The sequence below is a fragment of the Chanos chanos genome, chromosome 4, assembly GCF_902362185.1.
Source record: "Chanos chanos chromosome 4, fChaCha1.1, whole genome shotgun sequence".
In the NCBI taxonomy this organism is placed as follows: Eukaryota; Metazoa; Chordata; class Actinopteri; order Gonorynchiformes; family Chanidae; genus Chanos; species Chanos chanos.
Window position 1 is genome coordinate 46225914 of NC_044498.1, and position 19452 is coordinate 46245365.

A 19452-nucleotide genomic window follows, 5' to 3' on the forward strand; every position below is an offset into this window, starting at 1 on the left:
CACAAAACATACCATTTCACGCATCAGAGCACAACACTCACACACTCACACACACACACACACACACACACACAGACCCCCATCACTCAACGTGTTGGGGAAGCGGTGCATGGGCTCGTGTTGCACTGTCGTTCCTCAGATCATGTGACAGGGTAAATAAATGCCGGGCGCTGACAGACATGTGGGATGGGGGGTGGGGGGTGAGGAGGGGGCGGTGGGTGCTTGACGGCAACTGGCCGCGAGTCACACTGCGGCCCCAGACTGCCCACTGAGGAAGGGAACACTGACCGTCTGCTGTCCCACAGGTACCCCACGCTTTCGTGTATGTGTATGTGTGTGTGTGTGTGTGTGTGTGTGCGTGTGCATGTGTGTCTGTGTGCTTGCGTGCTACCTCAGGGTCAAGTAGCAGGAACCATGAAGAACCGGTGGGAGAAAAGTGACACTGAGCAAGAGAGGGCTCAGAGCCTCTGATGGGCAGCATCTGAGCCAAACGTGTTAAAAAAAAATCCCGTTTCGATATAGTAAGAGAGAAAGAAAGAAAGAAAGAAAGAAAGAAAGAAAGAAACTGAGTGTATGTACATGTTAAGGGGAGAGATCCTGAGATGTAGTTTTCTTTTTCTAGCAAGTGTCAGCGTTTACAAGAGCAAACAAACCTTGAGTATGAACTTGAACGCGGTATGCTACTTGTATGTTTTTTTTCCCTCGACTTGACGTTTAAAGATGTTTTTCTGTGTAAGATACTGACGAAGCTGTTCTTTGAAGTAGCCACAAGAGTGCACTGCTCCTGCAGGTCTCTCACGTCTTGCCTGACTAGCACTCTCCCCTCTCCAGGATTCATGGGCGTAGATGGACTCTCTGTTTGTTTTCCACTGTGTAGGAACTTTCAAACACAACGTACACACTACCAGTGCCGAGAACACACACCAGAGTTTTTCCTCTCTGATTTGCCAGCCTCCTAAAAGCAACATTTTTTTTTTTTTTTTTCATCAGTGATCTAATCTACATTTATTTTTACACAAGGTCTCTCAGAGTTGAAGGCCACACTATTTCCTTTTTTAAGCAAAGGAAAAAGCAAGTCAAGAGGAGTTAGAGAGAAACACAGCAAATGAGAGGTACGGCAAGAGAGAATGCAACACAAATTAGAATCTGTTTTCGGTCAGCGTGTAATGCTACTGAGACTCCTCTGTCAATTTATTTTACCAAAAAAAAAACCCCAAAAAAACAAAAAACAACATAAATATTTCTTATGAACTCTAAAAGTAAACAGAGACAGGATAAGTTCACCAGCTAAACTGACTTCTGTTTGGAGAAGACATAACCCTTAATTAAGGAAAGCGTACAGGACTAAACAGTGGTAGAAGTGCTGTCGAGTTCATTTGAAAATGGTCAGCATTGGTTCTCTGTCAACTGACTTTACGGTCATGCTAGGCACTTAGAAAGGCGACGAGGTCAACTGTTACGGGTTCAGACAAGCAACTAGGAACATCTTTCTGAAACTTAACGCTGCTGAGGGAATAGATAAATGAACAGAGGATGAATGACACAGTGAGGGAGGGAGGAAGACAAAACGGTTTTTTTTTGTGAAGAATAACTGACCTGATACGTGCCGATGCCGATGTGTTTGGGGTCGATCTTGACCAGTTCAGCTAAGGGATCCTGAACACGTCTCCCGATGGACACTGTGGAAGAGAAACAGACAGAGAACTGAACTTCTCATACAAGAATATGGAAATTCTCAGACCAGAGAAACTACAGATATACCTCTTCCCAAAATGACTTAAAACACAACGGAATTAAATGGTCAAAAACCAACACTTTCTGCTTTCAGGAGACAATTTAAGAAGAATGTCTTTCATATATGTGAAGGATTTTGCGCGATGTCTTCCTGATGTAAACATATTTCATATCTCAAAGTGGGGGGGGGTGGGGGAGGTGGGGTGGGGGGGAGCGAGAGCAAGACAGAGAGACGGCAATATAAACGGAGATCTCGGGAGACCTGCGAAATTACTTCTTTAATAAAACAATAGAGTTGATTAGAGACAGATTATCTATGTAAATGAGACTGACGGTCTATTCATGAGTGGCAGTCACAGAAGACGCCGGCCTGAGGGGCTGGCTTTTCCCACACAGGTTCACTGATTTACTGAAAACAAATCCCTTTTCCGAAAACCTATTAGAGACACTGCACCTGCGTTAAAGCTTTCATCCAGCTCTGGCACAGTTCATTTGATTACACATCCACAGCAAGTTACAAGTGTGTGTGAGCACACGCAAACACGCGACCGCGCACACCCGTAAGCGAAAACGGGCAGACCTGTGCGCGAGTATTTTGATACGATGCCACAATACAAAATGCTAATTTTAGTTTAATACATCACCACTTAAACAGAGCTTATCTATAAGTATCTTCACTTCACGAAGCATACGCCGTCTTCAAATCTGTCCAAATGATGCAGAGCTCTGAGCTTGATTAAATAATCCTGTTTTTGGATTCTTTCAAGGTCTTTTCTGTGGGGCTCTTGTCTGCTATGGAGGAACAAAGCCAACAAACACAGAGAGCTGTGCAAGGTCTGCTATGGAAAAAACATTTAACAGTTATGGACACAAATGAGTAGACCCTTATGAGCCTCAAACCAAACTTAAAAAAAAAAAAAAAAAATCACATTTATAAACTACTAATAAATCAGGAAGGCCTACTGCCACAAATTTGCATAATTTATGTGAAATGAATTTAATAATACACTTTTCCAGCTCTTGTGAGACATCTGCTGTATTCTGCCTTTATTCACGTCATCCAGTCAAACCCCAGCTGAACTGGATTAGACTCAAGACACAATAACAAGCCAAATAAAGACAAATAATAGTCTGATTGAAGAGAAATGGTACCAAACGAATGTTTGCAATGGCATTCTTCTCACGGACCAAACACGAAATTATTGAATATGGTAATGGTGAATTTGAGCACTGCCCTGTGATGGATGGGCGACCTGTCCAGGGTGTTTCCCCGCCTTTCGCCTAATGAACACTGGGATAGGCTCCAGCACCCCCTCACGAAAATGGATGAATGAATGAATGAATGAATGAATAAATGAATGAATGAATTTCAGCATGAGTTTCCATTGGATGGGCCAACACGGTAGCTGTGCATGACTTATCCATGTGAAGGATGAAAATGTCTATAAATAAGTGATTTGAACTGGTTTAAATTTTTAAATACAGAAAAATGTAACCAGTATATGTGTATATACACACCGCTCTCGTAACTGCATTCGAGGGAAATGCTGATGGTGGCAAAGAGTCTTTTTTTTTCTACAGTAAAATAAAAATTTTAAAAAATGAACAAACGCCAGGAATACTGGCCATATCTACTTTTAAACGTTAAATCAAGTAGAGCAAAACTGTGACAGGGTTAAAGACTCAGCAGAATTTTATGTTTTATTTTGTATATATTTGATGAATAAATGATTACTACTGTTTTTTTCCCTTACAAATGAGCTGTACTTTTGAAAGAGCAAAGGAGTGCTTTTGTGTGCTCTACAAGGACTGAGCGGAAACCTCATCTATGTCTAAATATTATTGCAGGCAACAACTTCCCACCGAGTCCTACGCAGAGACGCTGAGAGTGAGGCAGATCATCCGTCCTCCGCTCGACCCTAGAAATCTCCATTAACAGTTGCCTTCTTATACACTCATCCACACCTACTGCTCTATAGTGTGATTTACTGCCTTAAAACGGAATACCCAGAATCCTCTATTGCTTGAGATATGTATAACTGAACAGCAACTGATACTTCCCAGAGTTCATGCATGCTGTGTATTATCTTATATGCTATTATCAACCAGAAAACACGTGGAAAAACACATTTGTTAGCTGGAAAAAGCAAGTTCCTATATGAACATATTTAGAAAAATTCTTTCAAAGTCTTTTCTGTGGAGCTCTTGTTTCATATGGAGGAACAAAGCAAACAAACACAGGATGCTTTGCAAAGTCTAATATTTTAAGAACATTTCACAGTCAAGGCTAAAAATGAGATGACCAATATTAACCTCTCACCAGACATTTTTAAAACACATCAAGATTCCAACAATGGTAGACTTGTGTGAGTGTGTGTATGTGTTTAAATGAAGTACAGAGTCTTCAGTGAACACCTACAAATGATGAGCAATCAGTAACTTGTACTATCAGATTATTAACCAAATACACTCAACTCTGTTGATATTACCTTTAGAATTACTGGCAGCTTTCATTAAGATGGGCACAAAAGACAACAATACATCAGTACTAAGCTATATTGCAATTTTTCAAAAGGTGACATATTTCTATCATAACCTTGAATAAAACAAACAAACAAACAAACAACAACAAAAGAATGAACGCATCAGAATTCTTAGCATCTCTATTTTCAGTGCTCTGAATATTTTATGACGGAGGAGAACTTAGAAGGACCTTAGAGGAACCTCTTTCAGAAGAGAGTCTTCCCAGATCATTTAACATCCTTTAATCTGCACTAAGATTCTGTCCTTTTCATTTCAGACCACAGCTTATCAATGGGCTAAGTCTGGAAACCGAGATGACCATGGAAAATGGTCACTTTGTGGTAAATCAACCATTCCTTAACCGACTAAAATGTGCACTTGGGGATCCAAGTTTTAGGCTACTGAGGTTAGTAGGTTTTTTGGTTAAAATGTCCAGATACTTGGTAGGGTTCATGATGCCGCTGACCTTAATAAGAGTCCTAGTGGAAGCAAAACACCTCCGTAACATCAAAGATCCATTGCCACACTCATCTGTCTTTCAACATCAAACCCATCATTTGTGCATGAAGCCAAGAGCTCTATTTCCAAGTCATCTGACTACAGCAACCACTTCCAAACCCAATGCCAAGGTCATTTCGCCAAGTCTGGTGGCTTGCATTTACTTGCTGACCTCAATAATGTTTTTTACCCTCCCTAGGAACCCTTCCAAGCAGCATGAAGGTAGTGTCTAATTAAACATTTAGTGCTTTTTATGATCCAAAGACACAATTATATTCCGCAATTGTCCCTGTTTTCCCCCATGAATCATCTCCCTGTCTGTGCACTAAAGAGATGATACGTTTAAGTCTCGTAGCGGGTCATCTGTACCAGGTCATACCACTGTGACGCTTGTTTTAAATTTCATAATTTTGTACATTTGGGCCCGACTGCATTATTTCTCAAAAAGCCAATAACCAACTGTCTTTTTTCATTTGTCAGATTGCTGCATTTCTCCATGGTGATGGATTACAAATGGATTTTACATACATGTTACTTCATTTTTATATCTCAGTAAAACAAGAGCACATGAAATAACACAATGCAGCTCCTTAAGACTGAGTTGAACACAAGAGGACATGAAAACAAGAACGTTCTAGCAGATTTCGATTTTGTTTCACTTAATCTGCTTTGATTTAATTTTTAGAATCACTCAGAATGCCCCTTACCATTCTGACACTAACTGCCAAAAAGCCAAAAAATTGTTTTTTTGATGTTGTTGTTTTTTTCTCAGTGCAACCATTTCAGCATAAAATACACTTTCTTAAATGTGCTATTTTATAATCCGGTAGTTTTTGATCATCTTCATCGTGAAAGTCAGTAATTCAAGAGGCAACTAGAATTCTCTGAAACAACAGATTAAAAGCTTTACGTTTTATCAAATTCATACGTACTGTGTTCTACAGTGGGGTCCCCTGATCCACACGGATAACAAAAATCCCCACTCTCACTCTGAGGTACTTAGTGGTGTTATATCAGGTTGTACTTTAATATGCCGGGATCAAAGTATCACAAGATGCCTGCTAGTAGGTGATCCAAACAATGATACTGTACAACGTTTACATGCCAGTAATGGTTGGAATTGAGGCAGAGATAAGTAAAGCTGAACCTAAGTCTGAGATGTAGGCAGCGAAGTGGTTGAAATGCACCAATAAATATAGGTTTTATAATCCTGTAGTAACGAAGGTCGAACACTGGAGGTCCCTAGAGTTCAAGTTCAAGGGGAAAAAAGGGGCTTTAGTCTACGGACAAGGACACAGAGTTGAATGGGTGCACAAAGGAAGCTCACAGCAAGACACTACGAGCACTCTTCTTAGTTCTCAGGAGACGCAACCTTAAATTACAAACCCATATACACTTGGCTTCCATATACATGCAGCAGACACACAAGAGCACACAAACACATAAGCACACACATATGCACACACACACACACACACACATACACACACGCACGCACACAGACACACAAAAAGTCCTTTAAGAGCATCCTCACCATCTGCCAGCATCAGCTGTTAAAAGACCCAAAGACTTACACACATCCGAAATAGTACGCTCCGATTTCTTACGCCTTTCATAAAAAAGGTTAAATATAGCTCCCTGGGTTGCTGTTATTCTTGACCAGAAGAAAATTTATGATTAATCCTGTCTTGATTTACTGCTTTTATAGGGGAAGTCTGGAATAATTCTCAGATCCTGTTTTTGAGTGATTTTGAGAAAGTTCCAGATTTTTCTGTGAAAGGTTTTTTTTTTTCCCCCCCCTCATGTATAGGTCGTGGGGCCTTACGCTTGTGTGGTCCATGACAAAATCGCGGCCTACAATGTCCAGCGTACCAGAGACAAAGTGCTATTTAAAAGTAAGGAGTACAGCTTTGACTAATCGCAAAAAAAATGTTTTATGAATACTCCATACTGTCTAAAAGGTTTCGATTGGAAGCCCGGGGCCGGCCGGCGAGTGTCGCTGCTTATGAAGCACGGCTGAAGTTATGGACCTCAAAACGAACAAGACGGAATAGCAATGGCCAAAGGGAGAGAGCGACCGTGAGGTATTTTTTCAGGTCCAGATGTTTCGGTCCACTCAAATGGCATAGAAAGGTCTGAAGGAGCGGGAGCTGAGCTGGACAGACAGGTAAAGCCGCTTGGTGTCTGCAGGGCTTGTAGCAGTACCGAAGAATTCAACTCCTCGACTTGTACGGTTTAGCTTGTCACAAATGTCCAACGGTGAGTCGGAACGACAGCTGTCAAGCAGACTGACATTTTGGCTGGACTCACTATCAGAACACTGCAGCATTCGCTCCCCAACTATATAGTCTCTATTCCATCTGCAATATGACTAATAATACTATTAACAAAGAAGCCTATATGACCAAACTCTATTACGCGTTATTAACAGACTCACCACTGGGATATGAATTTATTTAGAAAGCCCTTACAATCATCGTGTCCCATCATTTCAGATACGACGTTCATGGCCGGAGCAAGACTATGAAATTTCAACATGAAGACAAAACCTTTATGGTTCCTCACTTTAAACGCATCAGAGTTGCTGTGATACGTTAGTGAAGAGGCGATGACATGCGGTAAGTGGTAAAGCTGGCGACCTCTGTACATAAGGTCCTATTTCTGAGAGGTGTTTAGATTAAGATTTACCTGCGCTCCTGAGATTTGGATCCAGATCGGGCATCTCTTTGACCGCTTCTGGACTCACACTGTAGATGGAGGCTCCCGCCTCATTAGTGATACTGAAAAACACAAAGTAATCGCAAGCCAGTGTTTTTACTGTGCTTTTTACAGTTTCGCAAGTCAAAGGCCTCACAGTTTTTCAGTCAAGACCAAAGCTGTACAAAAACTTAACACGGGAGAACTGACAAACCTTGTTTTTTTTTTTCCTGTCAGGGTAAGACGTGGTAATATTTGTGGAGCTCGTAAATAACTAAAATATGGAAAAGTGTAATGTAAGAACTGGCCAGATCTACAGGGCTGTTCAGAGTCTGTCATTCACCACACATCCTTGGCCTGATTTCACAGACGCTGCATGCAATCCACACCATAAATGGGCTAATACTGCCACCCAGAGGAATTTTGTGATACTGCAGAGCAGGTGAAGTTGTATTTGTCATGTCTAGGCAGGGGGATGCAAAGATTACTTTCCTCAAGTTATCCCACAGCATTTTTGAGAGATTAAAACCACAACACAACAAGAACATAACTTAATCTTTGCTTATCAAATATGGTTCCATCAGTGCAAAATTACTGTGTGGTGGTGTCTTGTCAGTAATTAAGCCAAAGCAAAGGGAAAGAAAAGAAAGACAGACAGAAAGAAAGAAACACAAGGCTAAAGCACCCCGTATCCATGACCGTTCAAGACATACTGATCAGTTTTGGTATTCAAAGATACAAACATCTTTCAAATTCACATTTGATAAAAGACATTACTCATCATCCTGCTCAGATTTATGGTCAGAACAAGATTTAATAATTCATTCAAACTGGGCAAACATGTTGCTATAGCGACTACTGGTCAACACCTAGGGCTCTCTGTGTCAGCTTTGTCAATTAACAACATGTTTGCAATGACAGGGGGCAGAATTTGTGTGATGTGAGCCCTCTTTCTAAATGAACTGGTGCCCTTGTTTTCATTATCTGCCTGCGCCCCCCCCCCCCCCCCCCCGCCCTTCTCCCTGCCTCTGACATGTTCCTGCAGAGAAAGCTCTAACAAGCGCTGACATATGACCTTCAGAAGGTCATCGTGGGGCTGGTCATTAAGACACAGACCATCTTTCTCCCATCTGCCCCTGCATGCGCACACCCGCAAGCACGCTCACAGGCTCCGAGAGGGCAAGGGAGGTAAACCCGTTTATACGTACAACATTCTACATAAACTAACGTGCAAAGAAGACGTATACACACCCGTTCAAAGACAAAAGGATACAACACGCACGTGCAGACACACACACACGTCCAGTGACCTGATGGGAGTGAAGTGACATTGCTCATGCACTGCACTGGCGTCTTCTCCGCATCGTGTCAGAGCCTGAGGGTGGCTTTTCAAACACTGTCTCATCTGACACCACAAACAGGACACACTGACCACTGACTCACATAGTGTCCACGCACGCACGCGCGCACACACACACACACACACACACACACACAGTCTCACACACACAGTCTCACACACAAACACACACCCTTCACACGCAAACCCTTACAGAACAGGAAAACAGTGCATATTCTTCTCATGGTTTAGAGTTTATTTCGATTTCCTGTACAGCCTCTTGTCGGCTATTGAAAGTGAGTGCGACAGAAGGCTGGAAGCAGGGGGGAGACTGTCTGATTCGCTGACAGTTTCCTGGCTTGCGAGCATCAAGGCATCAGAAGTCTACTGTTCTCTGATCAGGGCACTTTGATCTTTGCATCAAGTATGAACAGACACAATGTCAAGGTCAAGGGACCTGACTCTACTGATACATTCCCTGTCTATTTGACTTAGCTGCTCAATCAGATACATGTCAAGCAACGTGGCTAAATGCTGACATCCTCTTACATGGTTTTTGACCGTACTACCGGGCTTCTTGAAGCCTCTAAGTTACATTTATTAAAGTGAAAACAAGAGAACTGATTTAATCAATCACTGTGTAGAAAACAACACATTTTTTTGTATACTGTACAAAAATAGATCTCTCTCTCTCTCTCTCACACACACACACACACAGACACACACACACACACAAGCAGGTTTCATCTGCCTATTAAGTGATATGCGACACTGTAGGCTGCTCTAGGTCAACTGAAAGAGAGAGACTGCCTGGATTTACAAGAGAGACTCATACCTAAGGGAAAGTGCCCTAAAAAAGTAAAGCAAGAAAAGGGAGAGAGAGGGGGGGGGGGGGGGGGAGGTGATAGTCAGTGAGACGGAGACTATCCCCTATCATGTCTGAATTAATTAGCAAGGCCGCTGGGGCAGCTGGGTAACAGCCCTCAATGACACTGACATGGATACACACTCTAATCGGTAGCCAAATCACCACCATGAGGGCACGGTTGTACTCAAGCGAGGGCATCGGCGTGGCGGTAAGCAGAAGGTTGTCTATGCCCGCTCTGACCCGAGTGGACACACACACACACACACACACACGCACGCACATACACACACACACACACAGACTGAAAGACAGCCACACAAAGACAAAGGCTGTCTTCAAGTGCTGATGACTCGATAGGCCTCACGGCCTGACAGTCACCCTTCCTCGCACACAAACACAAACACAGTTGGGCCATGTCACCGTCCCGGGGCAAAGTCAAAGTCAAACCCCCCCCTGCTTGGGCTCGCTGCGCCCCTCTCCGTCCCTCGTCATATTTCCCCCCGGGGCCGGCGGTCCCACCACCCCCCCACCGGTCCTGACCACTGACTGACAGACAGCGTGAGATGGATACGAATTCTGATACCTCGCTGCCGTCCTCCCACCAACCCAAACACAAGTGCTAATTAGCCTTTTCATCAGATCGCTTAAAGAACAGCACTGCTGATATCATGGCCTTGGCAAAATGATCCACTGAAACTTGCGGATGGAAAAGGACAACGATTTATGATGCCTTCGGTCTTGATATATCAAAGCGTGATTAAGGACACGGGCAGCCTTTTCCAAAGTCAGAGATTAGCTAGTGATGATTTTCATGGATCCAGTCTTGTTTACTGCTTTAAAAGAACGGAGATCGATGGCTGGCTCATGAGTCTGCTGAGGGCAGAAAGCGGGTTTAGCAAATATGGCAAAAATGCGGAGACTGGTTGTAAATCGGCATTATAAAATCACGCATTTGGAATCTCACACAGGGTAACGTTTGACATGAAACAAGGTTAAAAACAACGTTCAGCGTATCATTTTCCACATTCCAACCTGCATGGTCCGCACATTACATTCTGAAATGCTAAGAGCGATGGTGATTAAGAGACTCGAATGTTGAATTTTGCTGTTTCTGAAGTGGTTTTTCTCACAAAAAAAATTACAACACGCTGTCTCGGAAAAAAACTAGAAGCATTCACATTTATGACATGTCACTGCAACAGAAGGTTCCCTTTTGATATTTCCATTCAGGGAGCTTTTGACAACACCACCAGCTGTATGAGACAGAGTACCACCCATGGTGACATCATAAGCTATGCACTGACATAATGACTAGAGAGAGGTTACTGTACGTTTGATTTTAAATACAATATTACTGAAAGGCCCTTTAGGTACTGTCTGTACTCTTCAATAGAAAGCGTTAGGATCACACAAATACATAGATATTTATATTTAAAGAAGTTCAAGAAGGCAAATTGGAAACAAATCATTCATCAGTCGCTAGTGTAAAGAACACTGAACCCCTGAAATCAATTTTTGCACTCCACAAACAGACCAGTGAAACAGAAATTTGGCACCACAGTACCTGTAACACAATGACTTTCCTGAGAATATTCATTCCTTGAGATCAGAGGGAAATGATGCATTACTAAGTTCTCTGTAAGTCATCATCTTCTCCATCCTTTATTTTTACATCTTATTATTTGGTACAACTTCTGCAGAGCTTGCAAAAGAAAACAAAGAAAAACCATGTCCAAATGGGACTAAGAATAACACGGGGGTAGCATTTCGCTTTTTAGTGTTTGATGAATGACAACAAAATAGATGTGTATACTACACTTTCATATTAATTACTAAAACAAATATACAGAGGTATGAAAAGGATAAAAAAAAAAAAAAGAGATTGAATGCAGGAGGCCTGGCCTATTGTTCTGTCAGCTTTGTGGACACATCACCCCAGGGACTCTGACCATGGCAACGACACTCAGATATCGGGGCCCAAAAACCCATCTGAAAATGATGACATTTTTCACCCAGAAAAGGGCCCAAATGGCAGGTGTCAGGGGCCGTCAGTCTCATGCGTGACGCTTGAAGGCAGGAGGCGCTCAGTCAGCTTGGGGTCCTGTCAACGCCACACTCCAGCTGCCACCACTGTACACGTCTGAAAAGAGCAAAGCCTCACAGCCACTCACATCAAACTGGTGGCAGGAGACCATCATCCCCCTCCGTTTCCCTCCACAAACACACGACTGCTGCACAAAGCGTTAGCACCTCGGGCTGAGAGATGACGATACAGCCTAGGAGGGTGCGGGGGGGGGGGGGGGGGGGGGGGGGGGGGGGGGTACGCGCTGTTTGCCACCTGTGAGTGTCCACGCCCTGAGATTCATACAGCGACACTTCCACACCGCATCTCCAAAGGCAGGTGTTTCTCACACCTGCATGACATCTGTGGACATCCGGGCTATTACTGAATGTTGCAGGTATCTGTAAACCCATACAACTTAATGTCAAACATCAGAAAATATGTAAAAACTCAGTGTGCTCTGTGTCTGTCCATCTTTTTTCATGCGCCATCTAATACGTTAGAACAGGATTGTGCTGTAGAGACAATAAGAAGAACTTAATCTGCACTGTTTATGTGTTACCGTTACTGTTCACTTAAGTATTTGATGAATGTGCCTTTGCTGCCTATGCTTGTGTACTGAATTTATTCTGTGCTCATCTCTGTCAACTAAATAAATGTAAAGCATTAAAAATAACAAGCTTTACAAATCCTTAAATGCTTTTCTAGTTCCATCTAATAAAACACAGAAACATTTCGGTCTTAAACATAATGTGCATCTTGATTTTCGATCTGAGTCCATGTGTTTAAAATGGGAAATTTGCTGTATCCCACAAAAAAAGATCCTCACAGACTGGTTTCCAAGGCCAGTTTTATGGGCGCTATGCTTTTTTTTTAATGAATATGTGGCACTGAGGTTTCCCAGTTTTGATGTTGCTTTCATTTTCTTCCTCTGTTGTCTAGTGGTAATAAACTCTGACTTAAAACTGCCAAACATAAGCAAATGAGGCATGAAATGTGCTGCACAGTACGAGTCTTATTGGTGAAGATTGCTTCCAGTCATTATGACATCACAAAGAGAGCCCATATGATGGAAATTGACAAACAAGGATTTGGCACTTGGGTTGAAGGCAATAAAAATGTTCTTAAAGAACAGTGTCACGGTTGACTGGAAAGGATCTATAATCCCGAGTGGAGGGACTTAGAATGAAACTGACATAAATGTATTTGAGTTCTTCTGGAAAATTTTCAGTCAGCAGGAAACCCTCTGAACAAGCCTGAAACACTGGCCATGGGCAGACTCCTATCATACAATGTTTTTAAACTGTCAGTGTACTTTCACGTCCTGTCACAGACCATTTAGCAGCACTGATTTTGTGAGATACAGGCATTAAGAGTGTTTGTTTTCATCCCTATAGCATTTACAATCCAGCTAATGGAACTGCTTAGATCAAACATATAAAAAAAGCTCATTAACTGAGAAATAAAAAGATGTTTAGAAAGACTTGTTTGTTTGTAGGAATGACAAGTTGGGTTATGTGGGGCCGTGGATGAAAAACATGACGGCCCTAGGACAGTACCTTGGAGAACTCCAGCATTTGTCCGTCCTTTATGATTCAGACGTCTAACCTTCACTGGGCCTCTCGCAGGGGGGTTGTGACAGTAATTATCTTTCTTCCTTTTCCTTCACTGTCCTAATCACCCTACCCAGAATCCTCTCTTGTTCTGGAGCCAAAATGCCTTGATGCCATATCCTTGTCATCGAAGACCTCCCAGCCAGGGGTGATCTCACTCTACCTGGAGCAGACTGGACTCCAAGAGCATTAATTACCTCAAGACAGAGCACTGGAAAGGACTCTGAGATTACAAATGACAGTGACTCAGAAAACAAAGTAGCATAGAAGCCTAATATCAGCTGACAAAAAGTCGCAAGTCAGTCAGAGTGTACAGCAGGACACTACTGATAATCACTTATAGGACATACACTTAATAATGCAGTCTTGGATGTGCTCCTTTTCCTGGAAAGCATAAACTGAAACAAAACAAAAATAACTTGCAACTGTACTTTCAGTGATAGTTAGACATGTAATTCTCCACCCGAATGTTGCCAATCATTTTAAAAATGTCAAAGTTTCATAGCTTAAACCTAAAAATTCAGCAATGTCTACTTGTGTCTGAGAGGTGCGATCAAATTGTTCCCTTTGTCAATTACAAAGGAAAAAAAAAAAAACAATAACCAGTCTCTGCTCTCCATATAATGCTTTAATGATTTCTTCCTTACCAATAGTATGCTCAGCAAGATCGCAAGTCTTTTGTTAAACCTATCCAGCGATCACTTAGCTAACACTGTGATAAATGTTCTGTCCATTGCAAAGCTTATTAAATACTTCTGTCTTAGCAAAATACAAGCTATGGCAAAATTCCTTTAATGTGTTCAATGCATTCCTGAAGCAGCCCGGGTGATTAAGAGTAAAAGAAAGAAAGAAAGAAAGAAAGAAAGAAAGAAAGAAAGAAAGAAAGGTCAGACAAACTGTCAAAGAGTAATACAGAGAAGAGAGAGAAAAAAAAAAAAAGGACAGACACATTCAGGGAGATAGGGAGAGATGGCCCCTCTTACAACTCTGCTACATTCCCGTACTAACTGAGCCTGATTGTTGCAGACTGGACGGCTGGTGGCTAGAGAATGGCCTAGGGCAAACAGCGCAGCCGTTCCTCCTCGCCCCTGCCTGTAAGCCTGACAGGACTGTCCAAGCGGTCAGCAGTCAAGGCTCTGTATCAAGATTATTGTCTTGAGAGCCCAGCTGATGTGATCGGTCAGTGTCATCACTCCAGGCTTCCCTCATTAACGAGGATACATGTCATCTTATTCTGTAGGGACACAACAGAACAAGAGGCACCACCAGGGCCGAGAGGAACTCAACCAGGGCCGTTCTGACCGCTGTATCACCCAACAGTCTGAAGGACCACAACGTCAGCTAATGATCAAAGGGAGGGGTGGTGCAAGATCTCTAAGGTCTTATCTTGCTGTGGCAAACACAACTTGAAAGGCAAAATCAAAGAGAAAGTACGTCTAAAATAATTTTAATACACCCAAAGAAATAATGAAGATGGTAACAATCGTCGATATATTACAGAAATGATTTTTTTTTGGCTGGTTTGATTTTTAAATGAGATCATTAACTGGCTTAAAGGCAAACCTTTGGTTGAAACACGCACCAGCCATAAATCAAAGAGGTTCAATAAAACCCTAACAGTTCATTCATAAAGTTTTAGTTCTTCAGAGGTGCATATTACTGTTGTTCACATATTATATGTATGAAAGCCAAATATTTAATCCTACAAGTTTTCAGTGAGCGCCTGAGACAAAAAATCAGTTTTTTGGAGAGGTGGAACGAGAGGAAAGATGTTATCTTGCTTTTGAGAAAGAGAGTATGATGCAGGGGTCTTTACAGTGTGTGACATAGCTGTCTGGGCCATTTTCCGATAGTTCTCTACAAAGACGCCGTGACAGTCAAGGACGTTCTTCTGCGAGTCCTCTTTGATTTGGTTCATTTTGTGGGCTCTTAGTCATGATAAGGCTCGAGGTTGGGGATAACACACGAAACACACACACACACACACACACACACACATACAAGTCCCTGCCATGGAGTAATTACAACCTTGGTAAGAACAGATTAGGAGGGACTTTCCATTTCTTGATACAAACAACTCTATAACTGTCTGGAAAGATAAAAGGAGATGGCTTAGAGAGTTGAGCTGCCAAAGAGGGGTGTCGCAGAAAGCACCAGCAGGGTTCCAGTGTGGAAAAATAGATCCAAGTGGGAATCCCAGAGTGAATATATTAAATTAGACTCAATGAGGTCACAACCCTAACAACGGACAAGTTCAGGGAAAGGTCAACTGTAATCAGTTGTGTTACCACAAAACAATTAGGTATATCAGTAAGAGAGATGAGAGCAATAGAAATGACTACCAAGTCCACAAAATGAAATATCTGGTAAGAATTTTTAGTGACTTGAAGATAACACAAAAATACTAGTCCATACAGGACACGTTAAAGTAGCTCCCGGGACCCAAAACCGACAATATGATGCGAAAAACAGGGATATGTCAATAGCGGACATGGGCTTAGAAACGTGCGAAGGCTACTGTGTTAATCCAAGGCAGTCACTACATAATCAACAAAAACAGTCGACGGACCACATCAACTAACTACAATGGGGGGAAAAAAAAAAAAAGGTACCTAACATTAGTGAGGAGTGCATGATAAGGCAAAGTGAGGAACTGGCTCAACTCAACAGGCAATCGCTCATCTGCCCATTTAAATAGAGAGTGCCAGTTTCCTGAGAGGTCCTAGGCGGTTGTGGCGCCTGTGTCCCAGAGGCTCATTACCACATGTGGACTGCTGGCGCTGCCTGTCGTTTCACAGAAGCAGCCAGGCGGAAGAAAGAGGAGGAGAGGGCTGAGGGGGACATGGGGACAGGGAAGGAGGGAGGGAGGGAGGGAGGGGGTGAGGGAGGGAGGGAGGGAGAGAGGAGTGAGGGTTGGGGGCACCAGGAGGAGTTTTATGAAGCTGAGGAGCGGGGAGACAGATAACAGACGGTGCAAATGAGGCCGCTGGTTTAATTAACTGGTACCGCGGCACAAAGCGGAGCGGTGCGGGGAAGTCACTGCGCTTTCAGAGTAAATCAGGCTTATAAATACAAAAGTTCACCACGCCCAAACACTAACTATGACACAGTAATTTAAAAAAAGAAAAAAAAAAGTATGTTTGTCAATTTTAACATACTAACATTAAAGCATTAGGAAGGAAGCAAAAACCAGTGCAAACCCAGGCAGTACATACAGAACCTGAAATTCATAACCCAAAAAAAGCCTAAACACATCAAATGAAAATTATATTTGTCATCTCACATAACCTAAAATACACACACAAAAAAAAAAGAGACAACAAGTCAGAAAAAGCCAATCATATACCATATTGGTGACCTAAACTTCTAAGACATTGCACAGTTCAGAACAAAAGAATGCTATTAGTAAACACCATATTTGTGATTCCACTCCAGGGAACTCTGTCGATTTTTCACACCAGGTTATGATCCACTCACTGAGTGTGAGCGCGAGAGTTTTAGTTAGGACCACGGCGGTGAGGAGAAGACACAGCTGAGAAACATATTTACGCAGAATTTTGACTCGCGGTTAGCGAGATGCCTCTCATATCAGTGGTTTCTATTCTCTCCAAAAGCCGACGCAGGGATTGCAATCAGTCTCTGAAATGCAAAATAAGTAAGACAAGGTGAAGACTATTTAAGAGCAGCATTTATCATCAGAGGGCTGGAGGACTGTTCAATGAAACGAGTCTTCTGCCTTTCTTTGTGGAGCAGCGTCCCATCTGCCGTCTTCTCATTTTAGCGTTTGTAAGAACACTGTGATATTTTTTGCTGTAGCTATTCATATTTTCATTCAAGCATTCAAAATGCGATGAGAGAGCGCTAGATGGCTGGTAGTAGTCACATAAGGGGTTTAAAAATGCTTTGACAGCCTGTTCTGTTGGTCGCTAGGATGACTCTCGTGTGGTGAGATCATTCAAGGGTCACGCAGAAAGACCAAAAGCCTCCTGGGACATGTAGTCACCAGCGACGTAAAGGTCATCCCTCATCTCTAATGATCGTCCCCCCCCCCTTCACTGCTGAAGTTACAACACTTTGATGACTTAAGGAAAACTACACTCCCGAAGGAAACGTACTTCTGAAATCAGTGAAAAGAGGAATATTTTGAATCTCTTTCAACACGCTTCCTTCGTCAGGCTTCTCAAAATAAAACACTGGCAAAAATCTGAAGGAAAGACAGCGTGTTCTCAACGGGTACAAGCTCGTTTTTTTTTACGCCCGGGAACAAAGCCCTAAGAAAGGTCCTAAACTGGAACAATCTGCGAGCCTAAAAAAGTAAACCAGTGTCTGATAGAACCATAATGCCTCAGCTGGAACCATGCCTAAACTAACCCCTCTCTGATTGGTTTTGGGTGGTTTTACAGTAAATGGAAATCAAAGGAAATTTATTTGTAAGGAAAACCCCCTTGGCAGTTCAACAGTAAAGTGAATGACAGATGTGTGAGTCTCAGAGTTTACAGCAGTCAAAGCGAGCTCCGTTCAGTGATACCACGTCAAACAGAGACTGATCTGACCCGTACAAGTAAGAACTCTCCAAACGTAGGATGAAACAAAGCTGTCAGGACATGCTTCAGTGATTAGTGGTCTAGATTACTGTAATGACCTTTTGGATGATTTGCCGGTGATGACAGTTTGCAGGCCATAACTTTCTGATTCTGGCAGCGCTGGAATTCTAACTCCATCTAACTCTCGAAACAAACAATAAATCATGCCTGTTTGGAGCCTGAACACCTTTTTGGATGCTTGTCTGAATATGTTCCAAATCAAAGCTTTTGATCCAACAGTGTTTCCGTTAATATACCGAAAGGTAAACTAGATCTTAAAGCTACTTATGCATGACATGTAACATTTTAAGAAACCAGATAACCTATTACTATCAATGCTTCCTTTCCCCCCCTGTTTTTGTTCATTTTGTTGTTGTCCATATATTTGCATGTCTTTGTCATATATACTCTATAGGCTAAAGCAATGCTATGTTATTTCACAGATTTGTTCCTTTGCTCCTACTACGGTGTGAGCTGGACATACAAAGTGTACTACTGCTGATTGCTGTCGTTCCAATTCTGTGCTAAACCAGAGCACCAGACATACTGACGAGTTGAAACTGCATTAACATAATATTCTGCTTCATTATTAGAACTATTACATATGTATAAAATAAAAATATATTATATGCATATATAATATATAAAACAATGTATAATGACAAATCAGCATCCCAGTATTTTGTCCTAATCCTCCTCAAAAGCAACTATGTATAGTCTCACTTGTTTGAGACAAAAAAAAAATGCTTAAATAAGCAATTCACTCAAACCAGAACTTCTCTTATTGTGAATCCTTGGCAGGATTCACAAATGAACAAATCTACGTTTTTTGAGTTTGTGGTGTTCATAGCCAGACATAAGAGGTAGCATTGCATATATGGGATCTTTCAAACCCTCCACTTCCATTCTGGAATGGAGGTTGAAATGGATACACTTGCGGAGAGCCTTAGATGTCAATTTTGACGCATCATGCCTCAACGAGAATTACTGAGGCGGACTTGCCAACCGGCCTGGGCTGCGCTGAGAGAGTCGGAGCGCTACACCAAAAACCGCCGTCACTGGGCTCCATAAATGGCTACTTCAGAGCGGTTCTGGACGCCACTCTAGTGAGAGCCCCAAAGTCAACAAACATTTGCTGAGCTAAAGGGGAGAGAGAGAAGATCCCAGATCCAGACGATATTTGGGTTGGACGTGAACATGTCAGACTGGTTTGGTTTGAAGGACAGTGAGAAATATTTGTTTTTAATTAGAGACCGTCAAACAAGGGCCAGATGTCATTTAAAACCCACAAGAGTTACACATTCCAAACTGGTCCCGTTTCCTCTCCTCCCTACTCCTACAACAACTATTTTCATACCTCTGAGTTTATTGATGAAGCGCTTCTGAATTTGATATTGTGATTTGGCTGAAACATTTAAAAGCCACCTGAGTTTACTTCAAAGCCCAGTTCTACGTTTTTGACACCGTCTGCCCGTAACAGCTGAGTTACAAACAGCACTCCAACATTTAGTGCTCACTTTAAATATCTTGAGTAT

General features: G+C 42.3%; 1 protein-coding gene across 1 annotated transcript in view; it reads right to left on the reverse strand.

Annotated features, from left to right (window-relative positions):
* srbd1 (S1 RNA binding domain 1) overlaps positions 1–19452 on the reverse strand; it is a 53450-nt gene that overhangs the window by 19743 nt on the left and 14255 nt on the right. The window contains exons 14-15 of the mRNA XM_030770439.1: positions 7444–7535; positions 1597–1679 (exon numbers count right to left, since the gene is read on the reverse strand). Coding sequence (XP_030626299.1) covers positions 1597–1679; positions 7444–7535 — 175 coding nt within the window. The remainder of the gene's footprint in view (positions 1–1596; positions 1680–7443; positions 7536–19452) is intronic.